Genomic DNA, 16199 nt, shown 5'->3' with positions numbered 1-16199 from the left:
AGTTGTTTCTAAAGGAGGTGGTTTTTTTTTAAAAACAAAACAGAAAGCTATTATATTTGCCAAAGAAAACTGAAATAAGTTATACACCTTCTTCTAGATTATTGTTTTGATCTTAATAAACTCTTTCAGATATGTGTTAGAAAATGTTTACCCTACAGATGGTTGCAGATTTTTGGCTATTATGCATGAGAAGAAGGGCACAAGGTTTTAAAGAGATGGACTGTTAATTAGCAGGGAAATGAAACCAGGCAGAGTATTAACCCAAATCCGAAGAGTTAGCCTTTAAACTTCAGTAATAGCAAAATCCATTAACACAGTGCCTGGTACCTAACAGGGGCTTAATAATCTATTCTGTTAACGGACTGGCCTGTCTCATGCTTGTGCCTGAAAAGAAGAGCCGTCCAAAACTCACCAATAACGGCACTTTCTTCTCTTCCCTCCATGGCTATGTTCAGGTGCAGACCCACCTCGAAAACCCCACCAAGTACCACATACAGCAAGCCCAAAGGCAGCAGGTAAAGCAGTACCTTTCTACCACTTTAGCAAATAAACATGCCAACCAAGTCCTGAGCTTGCCATGTCCAAACCAGCCTGGCGACCATGTCATGCCACCAGTGCCGGGGAGCAGCGCACCCAACAGCCCCATGGCTATGCTTACACTTAACTCCAACTGTGAAAAAGAGGTAATTCATGTCTCCTCCCCTCTCCTTTCTCTTACACTGAATGACTGTCTGTTGGATCTCCCTCCTGCACTTGATTGTGGACTCTAGTCTGTCCGCGTGGCCACCTTCACCGGCCTTTGTCCCAGACTCCCCATGCTAGCTGTCATCCTCTAGCCTCTTGTCCCTGTCACTGTCACTGGGTTATTGGGTTATGGCTCCAGGCAGGGGACTTGGCCCCCTCGGAGCAGAACCTGGAGGCGAGGACCCTTTTTCTCCTATCCCGTTTCTGCTTGTTAGCTGAGTGTTCTCTTCCATGCCTTTCCATTTACAAAGCGTTGAAAATGCAGGGAGAGAAGGGAAGGTGGAAAAGGGATAGTAAAAATAGAAAAGGTGTCGGACAGGCAGTTTAGAAGTTCCGCTTGCTGTGAATGTCTGGAATATTATTTTTATTTCTTCCTGAGCTGGAAAGGAAAAACAAAAAAAGCACAGGGTGTGCATGGCTGGATTGAAAGAATATATAGTACATGAGAATCTAACAGAAAAGCAAAGATTTCCTTGCTGGGTGAATTCGGTTTCCTTAATAAATTGCTGCTGCTGGTGAAAGCTGCTTTTTATAAAGGCTGGGTTGGAGACAAGACTCAAATATACCTCAAAGCTAATTGTGGCACCAAAATTTGAAGCATACCTAAAAGGCAAGTTGTGATTTAATGCCTGTTATTTCCAAATTATGAGATGATGAGCATCATTTTAATGGAGTTTGATTGTCCTCTGAAATGTTCACGTGATTTCAGAGGTAACCCTTCTGAAGTTTGGTTGATTTTAATTTCTAGAGGGACTAAGTCTTCTCCCTTTTACCCAAACCAACCATCTTATTTTTCTCTGTCCATGCTTGTCATCTGTCAGACTGATTTGATGGAAGTTCTTCCTTCATTATTTCATTTCTTGGTCACATTCCACTTTACTGGAGAGCTTAGTTCATCTTGTTGCTACACCATCAACCTCATGTGAAAATGTCACTGAACAGTCATTTGCAAATCCAAGTCATGGGCTGATTTTGCTTGTGTTTTTGCAGGGATTTTATAAGTTTGAAGAGCAAAACAGGGCGGAGAGCGAATGCCCAAGTATGAACACACATTCACGAGCATCGTGCATGCAGGTACTGAATGACTCGGCAGCCCAAGGATATAACACTTTGTAATGAGGATCTATATTTGTGGCTAATCACACCTTCCTAATGACTTTGGATTTTTGCCCCCACCCCCACTGATTTTTTTTTTAAATCATTATGTCTCATGATTTAAAAACTACTAGGGAAATGATACTAAAATGCATTTTTCCCTGAGTTGCTATAAGGTGTTAAACTGTGCTAAAATACATAAATTTTAATAAATAAGATGTAAACTGCTGTACTTCATTTAGATACCATTATCAAAGTATGTTATACAAATTTATGGGTTAGCAACTTGGACAGAATATCTGTAAAACCAAGATGTGTGTATGTGTGAGATCTATATAGTTTTATAAAATGAAATCTCATGGAAAATATTTTTGGAAACTTTATTTATTCATTTAATGATAATTCATGAATCTTTTCCCAAGCAATGAAAATTTCTTCTGTGACATCCTGTTTAATGGATATATAAATTATGTTACATCCATTTATTAATTATATTTGTATATTTTAAATGAGTGCATGGATATATAAGAGGAAGAAAAAAAATTTTTTTTTGCTTTTTATCAACATGTATGACTCTTTTCATAAGAGAACAAATTATTTAAAAAATTCTCTCACACCAAAGCCAGTAATTTCCTTTCCCTGAAAAAAAAAAAAAAAAGATTAAACATTTACAAAGAAAGGTTGCTCATAAGTCTTCTGGCCCATTTTCCAGTTTACCAATTCACTTCGAAAGTCATCTGTTAAACAGGACATACAATTGGTATACCTGGAAAGGAAACAGTACTGGCAGTTACTCAAAACTGACCTCCATTTATTCTTCTCTGGAGTTACTCAGTGACACTCATTTTTTGAATGTATGCTGTATGCTTGGCACTGTGAGCACTTCATATGGTTTGTCCTGAAATCTCACAAGAATCCAGTAAGGGCATAGTATTATTAACCCCATTTTACAGATTGGCACACTGTGACTCTTAAAGATGAGGGGCAGTGATCCAACCCAGAAAGTGGGAGAACCGAGATTCTGACAAGCGCCATGATGTTGAAGCCTGTCTTCTTTAACTATGGCAAAGAGGCACACAGGAGCATCCCTCTGAGTTCTGAGCTTTCACTGTGTACTTGTGAAGCACTATTAAGACCCAAGCAGGTGTTTGCATGCTCGCGCACGTGCGCACACACACACACAACACACAACACACACACACACACACATACCAAGTAGATCAAATACATAAGATGTTTACGAAGAAATGTTTTCACAGACTTGTCTTTGCAACTGCTGCAATGCACATGTAATCACTGTTGTTTATTATCATGACTGATGTTTTGGTACTTTAGAAATAAAATTGATCTAGAGGGAATGTCAGCTCCACGACTGTAATGATAACCTCGTCCTGGTGCTCTCCTCCGGGAGTGCCAAGCACACTGGCAGGCATACAAGGAGAGACTTAGTTTACAAGTCATTGTAAGGTTACTGCAGGGCTAACCAGTGGCCTGGGAGCCACAGCGCCCCCCACATCCTATGGGAACAAAGGGTTGAACAGCCATCTGTGGTTTTTTTTTTTACTCCAAGGAGGGTGTGGGAAATGTACTGGATATAAATTTAGATGAGAAAAGGAAAAGGCAGCTATCATTCAAGATGAAGTTTCCTGGTTCCTCTTTCCAGTTTAGGGCAGGCAGTTTTATATAACAATTGAAAGCATAGTTCAAACTGTGGCTCTAACCCCTCTTCGATGTGTGACTTTGGGCAAGCTGCTTCTCATGTATCTCACCTGAAAAATTGCTGTAATAATAGCACCTGTTCTGGTAGGGTTATTGTCAGGGTAAATCAGTTAGTCCATAAAAAGCCCCGAGCCCAGTGACTGGCACCTAGTAATCACTCACTATGTGCTGGTTGCATGTATCATCCTCCTCATCACCCATTAGCATTAATGGTCTTCAGTAATGTATTCCTTTGAAGAGAAAGAGGACAGTCATCTCTTAGACTCTAACTAAAGAGTGTTACTTCTTTAGATCAGGAAAGACCATGGATCTCTCTTTGGATTGCTTTGCACAGTTTTTGCTTATATCTCTCTCTCTTCCATTGCCTTTTTCCCTCAGATGGATGATGTAATTGATGACATCATTAGCCTAGAATCAAGTTATAATGAAGAAATCCTGGGCTTGATGGATCCCGCCTTGCAAATGGCAAATACGGTATTGGTGATATTTTTATTTTTCTAAAAAAAAGCTCGAGATATTATTTCCAGTGTTTTTTCCCTGTTCCTGAATTTTCAGTTTCTCTTTGCAAGTGATTCTTTGAGAAGTTAATTCATGAGGCAGAGAAATATCTCAAGATCACAGATAAATGACTCAAACATTAGAAATTAAGAATTGCTCGTGAGTTTATCAGTAACCCCATGATAAAGCTCTGCATTCCCTGGAGTCCAAGTTCACTTTCAATAACATGCTAGGTTTTCTAACTCCCATCCGCGTCTGATGCCTAACTTGTATACTGCTGCCGAGGGAAATACTGTGTGTTGTGTTATTTACAGTGGTTTTCTGGTCAGCCTGAAAACATAATACACTTTTTAAAGGAGATCCCTTACTATTGACAGGTGATTAAGTGATGTTCAGTTTGCCCCATTTCAATGGCAAATTTATTCCAATTTTAGTTCATTAAGCAGGGGTCATATTTGCTCTTCTCTGTTAAGTATTCCTGTCTGCAGTTGGAGCCTTGCCTGTAGAGTTTATTTTCTTTCACTCCTTCCGTTTGCATCTTTCTTGGTTCTCGCAGGAATTCCTTGAGTCATGTTGGGATTCTCTCATTGCCCTCCATTTTAGGGTTAGGAAAGGTTAGCTTGTGTTGCCCTAGGTTATACAGGTCAGATGTGTCAGAGCTGGGACACAGTACATCTTTGAATGCCTGCTGCTGCTGCTGCTAAGTCGCTTCAGTCGTGTTTGACTCTGTGCGACCAGAGCCCATATGCGACTCTGCGCGTCCCATAGACGGCAGCCCACCAGGCTCCCCTGTCCCTGGGATTCTCCAGGCAAGAACACTGAAGTGGGTTGCCATTTCCTTCTCCAATGCGTGAAAGTGAAGTTGCTCAGACGTGTCTGACTCTTAGTGACCCCATGGACTGCAGCCTACCAGGCTCCGATGCCCTTGGGATTTTCCAGGCAAGAGTACTGGAGTGGGGTGCCATTGCTTTCTCCGATTTGAATGCCTAGTCCCATCATTTTCTGTTTTCTATTCAAGCAATGCCATGAGACTGTCATATTCTTTAGTAATTAGTATGTTTTGGGGGGTATACTATTTTTATTAACATTTAAATTTCACCAAGAGTTCAAGAATATGCTAGCCTTCTGTTCAGATTTTTGAAATGAAAATAAAATGGACAAACAGCTTTAAGGATGCAATATATTTAAGACTGCATAATATACTCACCAGCTGGACAATCTAGGGGTGGTGTAACTATACACTTAGGAGACAAGCCCTGGAAGTGGAGGAAGAACCTACCATTCAGGACTAAACAGAGGACTCTGGTTGCTGACAGAATCTCCCCTTGACTTCAGGCTTGACACAAACCGAGCAAATCTATCAGTATTGCTGATAGATTTGACACACTTGACACACACTCACATGATACAAACCAGCGAGTTCAGGACAGTTACAGGATAGATTGGCCAGAGCTGGTTCGGATTGTGGAGCCAGTCTGAAGCAAGCAAGATTGGTTGGAGGATAGAGTCATCTTTTAAAAACCACTAATTTACGGGGTTGCAAAGAGTCGGACACAACTGAGAGACTGAACTGAACTGAATTTCTACACAAGTTCCTAAGATGCTTTTCCTAAACAGGGTAGTAATTGGTTTTTAAAAGAGTAACTTCCATGGTGGTAAAAAGGGTGAAAGGGAGTTGTTGGCTAGTGGTTATAGAAATTCAGATTTGCAAGATGAAAAAGTTCTGGAGATGTGCTACCCAACAGTGTGAATACACTTAACACAATGGAACTGTACACTTAAAAATAATTAAAAATGGTGAATTTTAAATCATATTTTTTTAACCACAGAATTTTTTTTAAAGACTAAATTCCAATGATAAATTTCCTGGGCAAGGGAATGTAGTAGCTTTTACTTATTTATACCAAAATCCCTAGAAAACCAATTTTTTATAGTTACGTTTTCTTTTCTATCTTGATCCAGTCCTTTAAGTCACCTTCTTGAAGTCTTGAGGAGTAAGACTCCCCTCAAAACCTCTGAGTTTTTTCTAGATTGTTTAGTTTTGTCAATTTACTGCCCGTTTAAACTCACCCCCTATTTTGAAAGAACTAAATATTATTTCTAACAAATGTTTCCTTGCCAAACTCGTCCCACCCTCTCTCAGCCCTGGGTCAGCTTCTGTGGAACCCTCTTACTTTCAGCTTTATGCATCCGTGAGGCAGACTGTGCCTGTCAGTAGTCAGAATCCTAGGACGAACAGGAGCAAAAACCTTGGAGGAGCTTGCGCTCAGGAGTTTATAATTTTTACATATAATTTTTACATATACCCATGGGGTCGCTAGGAGTCGGACACGACTGAGCGACTTCACTTTCACTTTTCACTTTCATGCATTGGAGAAGGAAATGACAACCCACTCCAGTGTTCTTGCCTGGAGAATCCCAGGGACGGGGGGAGCCTGGTGGGCTGCCGTCTATGGGGTTGCACAGAGTCGGACACGACTGAAGCCACTTGGCAGCAGCAGCAGCAGCAAGTCATTTCAGAAGAACTTTGCTGACAAGGGTGGTAATTTTCCAGTGGCATCAAATGGATACCTGTGCATACTCAGGAGAACTATAGGATTGACATGATTCTTTTAAATTATTTTTTTTTTTTAAATTTTCCCCAGTGATGAGGACCTCAGATGTCATCTGATCTAACCTAGTACTCACTGCCTGAATTTCCTCTTGCACATCCTTTGTATTCCCCTTCAAAATATCAGGCTTTCAGCTTCTTGAAAGCTTCCAAATCTACACTCACAAGTGAAGCAGTGTAACACAGTGGTTGGGAGTTGAGGATTTACTGTCAGACCTGGATTCAAATCCTAAGTCTGCCGTTTACAGCCTGGCCTTGCACATTACTTGGTTTCTTGAAGTCCTCCATTTCCTTATTTGTAAAATGAAACTGATCATTGTTTCTCCTTGACATGGTCATCTCCTAAATTATGAATTGTTGTTGTTTAGTCATTGAGTCCTTTCCAACTCTTTTGTGACCCCACGGACTGTAGCCCACCAGGCTCCTCTGTCCATGGGATTTCCCAGACAAGAGTAGTGAATTGGGTTGCCGTTTCCTTCTCCAGGGGATCTTCCCAACCCAGGGATCAGACCCCTGTCTCCTGCATTGGCAGGCAGGCTCTTTACCACTAGCCCCCTGGGAAACCCTAAAGTATGTACAGCATTTAGCATTGGAAACATAGCTTGTTCTCAACAATGTCTAAATTATTATATATAATTTATTATAGTTTAAATAATTTTGATAGTATTTTATCCACGTGATATTCACTCAGCACCTGTAATATGCCAACTCTACATTAGAATAATATCATATTCAATAATGGAAATATTTCTCATAGTGAGTCTCTCTGTGGATGTGGATCCCAGTTTGCCCCGTGGAAAACTTGTCCTTGTGACAACCCTCTGAAGACATGACCTTTAGACTGAATACCCGTGTCCCCTCGGTCAGTCTACGCTGGAGTAGATATCCTAGTCCGATTGCTCCTGAACTCACTTTAAGATTGATTTAGCCTTTATTAGATGCCTCATAGAAGAAGGCAATGGCACTCCACTCCAGTACTCTTGCCTGGAAAATCCCAGGGACAGAGGAGCCTGGGGGCTGCAGTCCATGGGGTCGCTAGGAGTCGGACACGACTGAGCGACTTCACTTTCACTTTTCACTTTCATGCATTGGAGAAGGAAATGGCAACCCACTCCAGTGTTCTTGCCTGGAGAATCCCGGGGACAGAGGAGCCTGGGGACTGCAGTCCATGGGGTCGCTAAGAGTCGGACACGACTGAGCGACTTCACTTTCACTTTTCACTTTCATGCATTGGAGAAGGAAATGGCAACTTACTCCAGCGTTCTTGCCTGGAAAATCCCAGGGACAGAGGAGCCTGGGGGCTGCAGTCCATGGGGTCGCTAGGAGTCGGACACGACTGAGCGACTTCACTTTGACTTTTCACTTTCATGCATTGGAGAAGGAAATGGCAACCCACTCCAGTGTTCTTGCCTGGAGAATCCCAGGGACGGGGGAGCCTGGTGGGCTGCCGTCTGTGGGGTCACAGAGAGTTGGACACGACTGAAGCGACTTAGCAGCAGCAGCAGCAGCAGCAGATGCCTCACATGTGACCAGTGCTGGGTGAGGTGCTATGGATGCAGATGAGTCAGGTCTCCTCCCTGGTCTCACTGGGCTTACAAGTTTAGAAAAGGAGACCACTTCAGACTTTGAATGGAGAAGGATAATTCAGAAGCAGAGAGACCATCTCAGGGGAGTCCGCAGATAAGAAAGAATCCCCAGGGCAGATTTTAATTAATCCCCAGTCAAGAGAAGAGTAACCTGCAGCGCCCTCAGGGGGCACTGACCTTGTCCTGGTCCCCATTTCTCTTCTGTGTTCTCCACATCAGAGCTTTCCCGCAAGAAACTATTTCGGCATTTTACAACTGGCAGAAAGGCACGGTAACACAGAAGGTAGGAACACAGACTCTCAGCCAGACATCTGAGTTCAGTACATACTCTGGAGTGAGTTATTTGTCTTTGCCTCACTTTCCTTCACTGGAAAATGGGGATAATAATAGCATCTAAAACAAGAGAACCTATGCCATCACTAAATGTTAGTTACTAGCTCTTATTCTTGATAAAATTGGGTTTTAATTGTTAGAATTAAATAATAGAACCAACTACAACTTACTAACATTTTAATGTTTTCCCCACAGTGAAGTTTAAACTTAATATTCTTTATGTTGGGCTTTTTTTTTCCTTTTAGTTGGTTCTTTGAAATGGTCTATTTCAAGTTAACTATTTTAAAAAATAAAGTGGAAGGAACACTTAGAGAGGAAACTATCCTAGAGAGGAAACTATCCTAAGGGAATTGGAGTCTAGAAATAACTATTCTGAGAGCACAAGGGCCCTCTTGTACCATCGCAAACAAAGAATAAAAGTCCCAGTTTACTTCTGCTTACAGAACTTAATTGATATTCAGAGAAGGGGACCATCCAGGGAGAGAAAAAATAATAACATTTTGCAATTATCATTTACTTGGAAAAATATTCATTTTGGTGGAGCAGAACATGGAAAAACTCGATTCAGACAAAGTTTAGGGAACATACGCACACGTGTCTGCCTTCTCTTTATTTGTCCTAATTGGACTGTGTCTTTTACTGTCCAAGGTACAGCTCATGCACTGGAAGTGAAATCTTGTCCATCAGGTTAATGTGCTGGATAAAAACCCCACAAAGACACAATATATTCATATTAACAGAAGGTGTGCTTGCTCTTCCTTAGCTTTTAAAGTGTTATTTTGACCTAGTAATGAAGTTACCTGTGTTTATGGGGGAATTTTTCAAAATGAGAAAGGGAACCACTGAATCTTTTCCTAAATTTGCATGGCTAGGAGACTGATTTTTAATTAGAAATCCATATTATTTTAATCAGCCTCCCTTTGAGTAGCTTTCATAAGTAACAGCTGTTAATATAAAGAGGCTAAGCCATCATTTAGAGCAGTCTTTCAACCTTGGTACTGTTGACATTTGGGATGGATAATCCTTTGTTGTGGAGACTGTCTTGTCTGTTGTAGGATGTTTAGCAGGATCCCTGGCTTTTACCCACTGGGGGCCATTCACACCTTGCCATCTCACAGTGACAACTCAGAATGTCTCGAGATAGTGACAAATGTCCCCTGGGGAAAAGGGGCAAAATCACCCCAGTGGAAAAAGATTTGGAATATGGAGTAGTCACTTGAGCCACACATATCCCCTCATTTCTGTGCTTAGATCTGCATTGCAATCCACGGGATGTTTGGTAATTCATGTGGCAGATAGTTCTGTTAATCAAAGTGAAAATTAGTTTGACTGCCCAAAAACTGTGACTTCCCTGGTGGCTCAGACAGTAAAGAGGCTGCCAGCAAGGCACGAGACCCAGGTTCGATCCCTGGGTCAGGAAGTTCCCTTGGAGAAAGGAATGGTAATCCGTTCCAGTATTGTTGCCTGGAGAATCCCCATAGACAGAGGAGCCTGGCTAGCTGCAGTCCATGGTGTCACAAAGAGTGGACATGACTGAGCGAAAAAACCGTAGACAAAGAATATACTTTCAGGAAAACCTCATCGGACATGAATTTGAGCCACTTTGAGAAATAGAGAAGGACAGGGAAGCCTGATGTTCTGCAGTCCATGGGGTTGCAAAGGGTTGGATACAACTGAGTGACTGAACAATGAAACATAGTTTATCAGTCACTTTAAAAGCAGGTACTCTGTTTCACTTGTGCCTGCCTCTTCAGTCATGTTCGACTCTTTGTGACCCCCATGGACTGTATGTAGCCTGCCAGGCTCCCCTGTCCCTGGAATTTTCCAGGCAAGAATACTAGATTGGGTTGCCTTTCCCTTCATCTGGGGATCTTCCCCACCCAGAGATCAAACTCGCATCTCCTGCGTCTCCTGCATTGGCAGGCAGATTCTTTATCACTGCACCACCTGTTTCACTCACTTTATCTTGTTTACTTTTTACAAAACCCTGTGAGATGGGTGATATGACTGCTACTTTTCAGAGAGGGACATCTCACCTCACAGAGTTGAATATCATTTGGCATGTCAGAGGCAGCTTCTAACCTGAGTCACTGGTTCCTTAGCCCAGGATGTAAATGACTGCACCATTCATTTGTAAATTTGAGTACCCACAGTTAGTGAGCAACTGGGTTTTTATTTGCTCAGGTTCATTTGGAGATTAACTGAAAATTGCAGTTTTGATTATTGGTTATTTGATTATTGAAAATTATCAGCAGGTTGATCCTGCTCTCCTCCCAATAATACGATTAACATGCAATGTGAACCTCCTATCAGAAACCTGCACTCAGAGCAATACCTTGATGTTCCTTTTTGTAAAGTCAGCATGATAAGTTACAAAGATTGCCTTCTAACCTCTGTGCCTGGCTCAGAGTAGGCACCCACAAAATTAAGTTTTCCTCAGCAAAATATCCCAGCAGGCTCTATGATGCCCACTCCTAACCAGCAAGATTGGAAAAGCTGCCGAAGCGAGAAATCTTTTCAAGAACTCTCCAGAGGGTTATAAGCTGCTTTTTCAACTGGAAGTAATGATGTTTGACCTCAGTGGAGTGCCCAATAAGGCGTCTTGTTCCAAAGATTTTAATTCATCTCTCTTTTTGGTCAGCCCTGCTGTCAGTCCACACAGTCTTCTCTGTAGTTTTTAACCCCTACTCAATCCATTTCTCAGAGAAGGCGATGGCACCCCACTCCAGAGCCTGGTAGGCTGCAGTCCATGGGGTCTCGAAGAGTTGGACACGACTGAGCGACTTCCCTTTCACTTTTCACTTTCATGCATTGGAGAAGGAAATGGCAACCCACTCCAGTGTTCTTGCCTGGAAAATCCCAGGGATGGTGGAGCCTGGTGGGCTGCCGTCTATGGGGTCACACAGAGTCGGACACGACTGAAGCCACTTGTTAGCAGCAGCAGCAATCCATTTCTTTCTGAGTTCTCCCCGCTTCCACCCGACTTGCCCATCCCTCTCTCTCTCTCCCCTACTCTTCTGTGTGTGTCTCTCTTCCTGTTTCCACCCGCCCCCTTGTGTCTTTCTTTGTCTTATCTCCAGTTTTCAATTCTTTCACCCTCTCTTTCTCTTTTTGTGAGTCTGCATTTATTAAGTATATGTACACATAACATCTTCCTTTAGATTGTGGTTAGAAAATATATTCTTATCCTGGAGAAGTTGATAATAGAACATATCTGTTCAGTATCAATCCAGTGATAACTTAGAGGTTTTTTTAAAGTTAGTTGTGTTTATCACTTGCCTATTATTTATTCCTAACAAATTATCATAATAACACAGTTGCATGCTTTGCACACAGTTTGCACATGTGATCTTTATTTCTCAAGCCATGGAAATAATTGTTTTTAGCTTGTGGCATTGAATCTCAAGTCACATTATTGGTTTATTAATACCAGATGAAAGTGAAAGTGAAGTCGCTCAGTCGTGTCCGACTCTTTGCGACCCCATGGACTGTAGCCTACCAGGCTCCTCCCTCCATGGGATTCTCCAGGCAAGGGTACTGGAGTGGGGTGCCATTTCCTTCTCCAAGGGATCTTCCTGACCCAGGGATCGAACCCGGGTCTCCTGCATTCCAGGCAGACGCTTTAACCTCTGAGCCACCAGGGAAGCCCATTAATACCAGATAGTTCTTCCCAAATCTGAAATTCTAGAAGGACAGGAAGATAACTTGAGCAAACTCCAGTAGACAGTGGAAGACAGGGAAGCCTGAAGTGCTGCAGTCCATGGGGTCTCAAAGAGTCAGACATGACTGAGCGACTGAGCAACAATAAAGGAGGAGGATAAAGATACCAGCTTTATAACTTTTGACTCTCTGACTCTACAATGCTATATCGAGACATTTGAGCCTCTTTCACTTTGCTGTATTAAGTTGGACAGGAATAAAACTAAACACAGGGCAAGGCTGACCTGAGAAGATGACCTGTTTCATATTAAACCACTAAGACAGCTAGTAATCATAGTCATTTTTTTATCAGTTCCTTAGCTAGAGGCCCTTGAAATATGGTTCAAGGGCATTTTACATTATCACATTTTCATATGTATACGTATAGTGAGATATGTGTAATCCATTTCATATGCATAATTTAGATGCTGTCTTCACAAAGGAAGAAAAGACTGAATGGAGAAGAGAGATGTGCTCTGCTGATCTGTCTGTTCGAACAGCCCCCAACCCCTAGAGCAAGTGTCATATTAACCTGTTGGAAAACATCTTCTTCTCTGCAGTCTTCCCCCATCTCTCTATCTAGGGATTTAGCTCATAGAGTGTTTATTTAGAAGTCATGACAGGAATATGATACCTGGTGGCTCCCAATGAGAGGAAACACATTTGATTCTATCTTTATTTCATGGTATCTTTTAATCTGTATGTTAGTGGTTATTTGAAAGAATGACACATGCTATATTGTGATATAGCCTCTACCAGGTACATCTGTATTACTGAGTATTTTAATCATACTTAAATGCTACTACATTTACTTTTCTCAGATTAGAGTAAAATTCAGAGTGTATAGTCAAGTAAAGGAAGGGCTTAAAGACATAAACTCTCACCTGGTAATGATAGTTTCAGAAATTATTCAAGTTGAGCTGGAAATGGGAAGTTTCTGCTGTGGAAGTAGTGAGATCACTTAACTGTTTTCCAGCAATTAATACTTAGACCTTTATTTCAGGGAGTGGGAAAAGGAAATGTCTTGGATCTCATATGTTTATAAAACTGAGTATCAAACTCATAGCAGAGAGCTAGTCACAGGGAAATGTATACGTACAAAGGGAAGTCATTGTTGGGATAAAACAGATTCACTGCTTGAAAATATTCAGTTCAGAACAAGAGACAAACACTCTTAAGCTCGTTTGGAAAGGCTCAATATTTCTTTTTTTTTTTTTTTAAGTGTTAACATTTTGTTCTTTTATGAAAGTCAGTGGGCTCCCTCTTGTGGCTCTGTGAAAGATTTCAGTTTCAAGGAAAATACCTTTTTAGTATAATAGTAAGGATATCATTTCTTTTCCAATAAGAAAACACTTTTCATTACTTTTCTTTGTAGAGAGAGAGAGGAAGAAAAGGAAGGAAGAAAGTTGACTTTGATGCAAAACCTGACTTGGCTACAAAGCTATGCCACATAGAACATGACTTATAATAATAATAGCCAATGTTTACTGAACATCTACCATAAACTACTAGATGCTATAGATAATGAGTTCACCACATTATCCTTGGTCTCAATGCTCGTGATACACCTATCAGATGGGTTGTATACTGATTTGATGTGTGTGAGATTCTGCCTCCTTTCCTGTCTTTAAGGGAACCCCTAAGGAGACCATATACCTGCAAATGGGTGAAATGGCAAACGTCTCATTTCCTGTATTAACAAATATTTTTTACATGAAATCATTTCTTTTTTTAAAATCAGTTTTTATTGGAGTATAGTTGCTTTACAATGCTGTGTTGGTTTCTGCTGTGCCGCACAGTGAAGCGGCTGCCCACGTCCCTATGTCTGCTGCCTTTGGGACTTCTGTGCCATTCAGGTCACCACAGTGTGTTGGGTAGAGTTCCCTGTGCTCCTCAGCATGATGTTCTCATTGGTTTTCTGTTTTATACTTAGTATCAATGATGTATATATGTGAATACAGTCTGGAATAGGATAAGGGTTTTAGCTGACTAATTTAGGAATCGTTCAATGATTCATTTCCATGACTGTTTTTTTCTCTTTCCAGTTACCTGTCTCTGGAAACTTGATTGACCTTTATGGAAATCAAGGCCTGCCACCCCCAGGCCTCACCATCAGTAACTCCTGCCCAGCCAACCTTCCCAACATAAAAAGGGAGCTCACAGGTAAATTCTCAGCAAACGTGCCTCTCAGTGGAGGTTTTCTGTTCGTGTTTTGTTCAGCAAAGTTATCCAAGTAGTGATCTCCAGAACTATTTCCAACTCACACACTTATGTTTTTAGGTCTGTGCAGTGGTTAAGACATTGAGCTATGTTTTAGCATGGGGTTTTTATACTTGAAAATCCTGGTTTCCAGTATTACTTGAGATGCTGGGAATCGGGTCCCCGTTCCTCCATGACTGCCATCATTGAGTCTGTGGCCGCTGTCCCCTTTGGGGTGAGAGCAGAACACTCCCAGTCTGGATTTTTCCTGGCCCTTAGTAGCATTTGAGTTTGAGAACTCTGATCTGAATTTTCCTTTGACACACGTTCAGACCCACAGTTGGGACAGACTGAGGACATGTTTCTTACTTCTTAAGATGCTTCCTGTTACTTTTGCTCTATAATGTGCAAAAGATTCACTCACAGAGTGAAAAAATAATTTATCAAATGGAGCAATGGGTATCGTTTGCTCTTGAGGCAAGTGTGAAATTAACCTGTTTCGTCATTTTTGTTTAACGCTTTAGGGAAGGCATTTTACCATTAAAACACGATGAAACTGCATTAGAACTGGCATTCTACCCTGCTGGATTTTATGGCCTTCAGCTCATCCAAACCCTTTTTATTATTTGATCCTTGTATCCTACAGGATTCGGTGAATAGACTGAGACTATGGAATATAGATTTGGTGCAAAAAAAAAATTCCTCTTGTATTCAAGCGTATCTTTGAAAGAACAAAAACAAAAGTTCAGAAAATTGTGGCAGGAGAAAGACATTTTAAAAAAAGACATTGATTTGGTTTTTAAAAAGATGATTAATACATAAAAACCATCAAAAGCCAACAAACACATAGGTATCGTACCAGGAAGTAATAATACAATGAAGCTTTAGAAAACATAGCTAAATGAAACTTGTATTAAATAAGGATAAAATATGGTTAGAGTAACATGCATAAAATTCTTGAGTGTAAAATAGGGTTTCGAATTATGTATATGATTGTTTCTTCAGAAAGAAAACCACAGCAGCAAGGGGAAAGAGGATATAAGAAATGGGTGAAGAGGGTGTACATTTATTAAACTTTTTAAAAAAGCAGGTATAACAGACACTATCTCTAGAGTCACTGGTATCTTAGACAATGACCAGTCCAGTCTGGACAAGGGTAAAATGGCAGGAAAAGAGTAAAGGGACAGGAAATGAGGTTCTGAACACTGATAGCTCAGGAAGCAGCACACTATACACAAAAAAGAAGAGGCTTACAAGTCAGCAAATCTGACCTAATAATACCTAATACATTATAATAATATAATACATATGCTATAAATTATGCAACAATATCTATTTTTAAATACAATTCTGGATTATGATAATGTAATGTTTTTATATCACTTCTGAAAGGAAAGTAACAGAGGTTCCCGAATCCCCAGGATTAGTCAAGCAACCCAAAGTTCTTAAATAATGAGTTCATTTCCATGAACCAGTTAGAGATCCAGTTTGGGAGCTTCTTGGCTCAGTTTCTGTCTCAGTGTGTTAACACATCAAAGAAAGACTGAAAAGTGCTATTTCCTGAAAAGGAAATTTGCCTGCTGACAATACTCTATTGACAGCAACTTCTCATAATCTCTGGTTATTGATTTTTTTGTTGTTCATACCTGTCTGTCGTTCCAGCTTGTCAGACATTTTTGTTACTGGTCTTCTACCATTTTGTAGAAGCTAAATGT

At 40.9% G+C, this 16199-nt stretch overlaps 1 protein-coding gene and 1 non-coding gene across 27 annotated transcripts in view; one reads left to right on the top strand and one right to left on the bottom strand.

The window, feature by feature from the left end:
- MITF (melanocyte inducing transcription factor) overlaps positions 1 to 16199 on the top strand; it is a 229092-nt gene that overhangs the window by 193439 nt on the left and 19454 nt on the right. For 19 of the 26 annotated variants that reach the window (XM_086366838.1, XM_086366836.1, XM_086366837.1 and 16 more), the window contains 4 exons: positions 456 to 683; positions 1735 to 1818; positions 3937 to 4032; positions 14331 to 14448. In XM_086366838.1, coding sequence (XP_086222964.1) covers positions 456 to 683; positions 1735 to 1818; positions 3937 to 4032; positions 14331 to 14448 — 526 coding nt within the window. The remainder of the gene's footprint in view (positions 1 to 455; positions 684 to 1734; positions 1819 to 3936; positions 4033 to 14330; positions 14449 to 16199) is intronic. The other 7 variants (XM_086366855.1, XM_086366854.1, XM_086366846.1 and 4 more) reach the window with 1 other exon arrangement.
- TRNAS-GGA (transfer RNA serine (anticodon GGA)) lies at positions 12158 to 12230 on the bottom strand. The gene has a single exon. It is a non-coding gene; the product is annotated as a tRNA-Ser (tRNA).

This window comes from Bos grunniens, chromosome 22 (assembly GCF_055505025.1).
Source record: "Bos grunniens cultivar Pamir isolate PY7600 chromosome 22, Bosgru_T2T1.0, whole genome shotgun sequence".
In the NCBI taxonomy this organism is placed as follows: Eukaryota; Metazoa; Chordata; class Mammalia; order Artiodactyla; family Bovidae; genus Bos; species Bos grunniens.
This window is presented reverse-complemented; position numbering and strand designations above follow the sequence as displayed.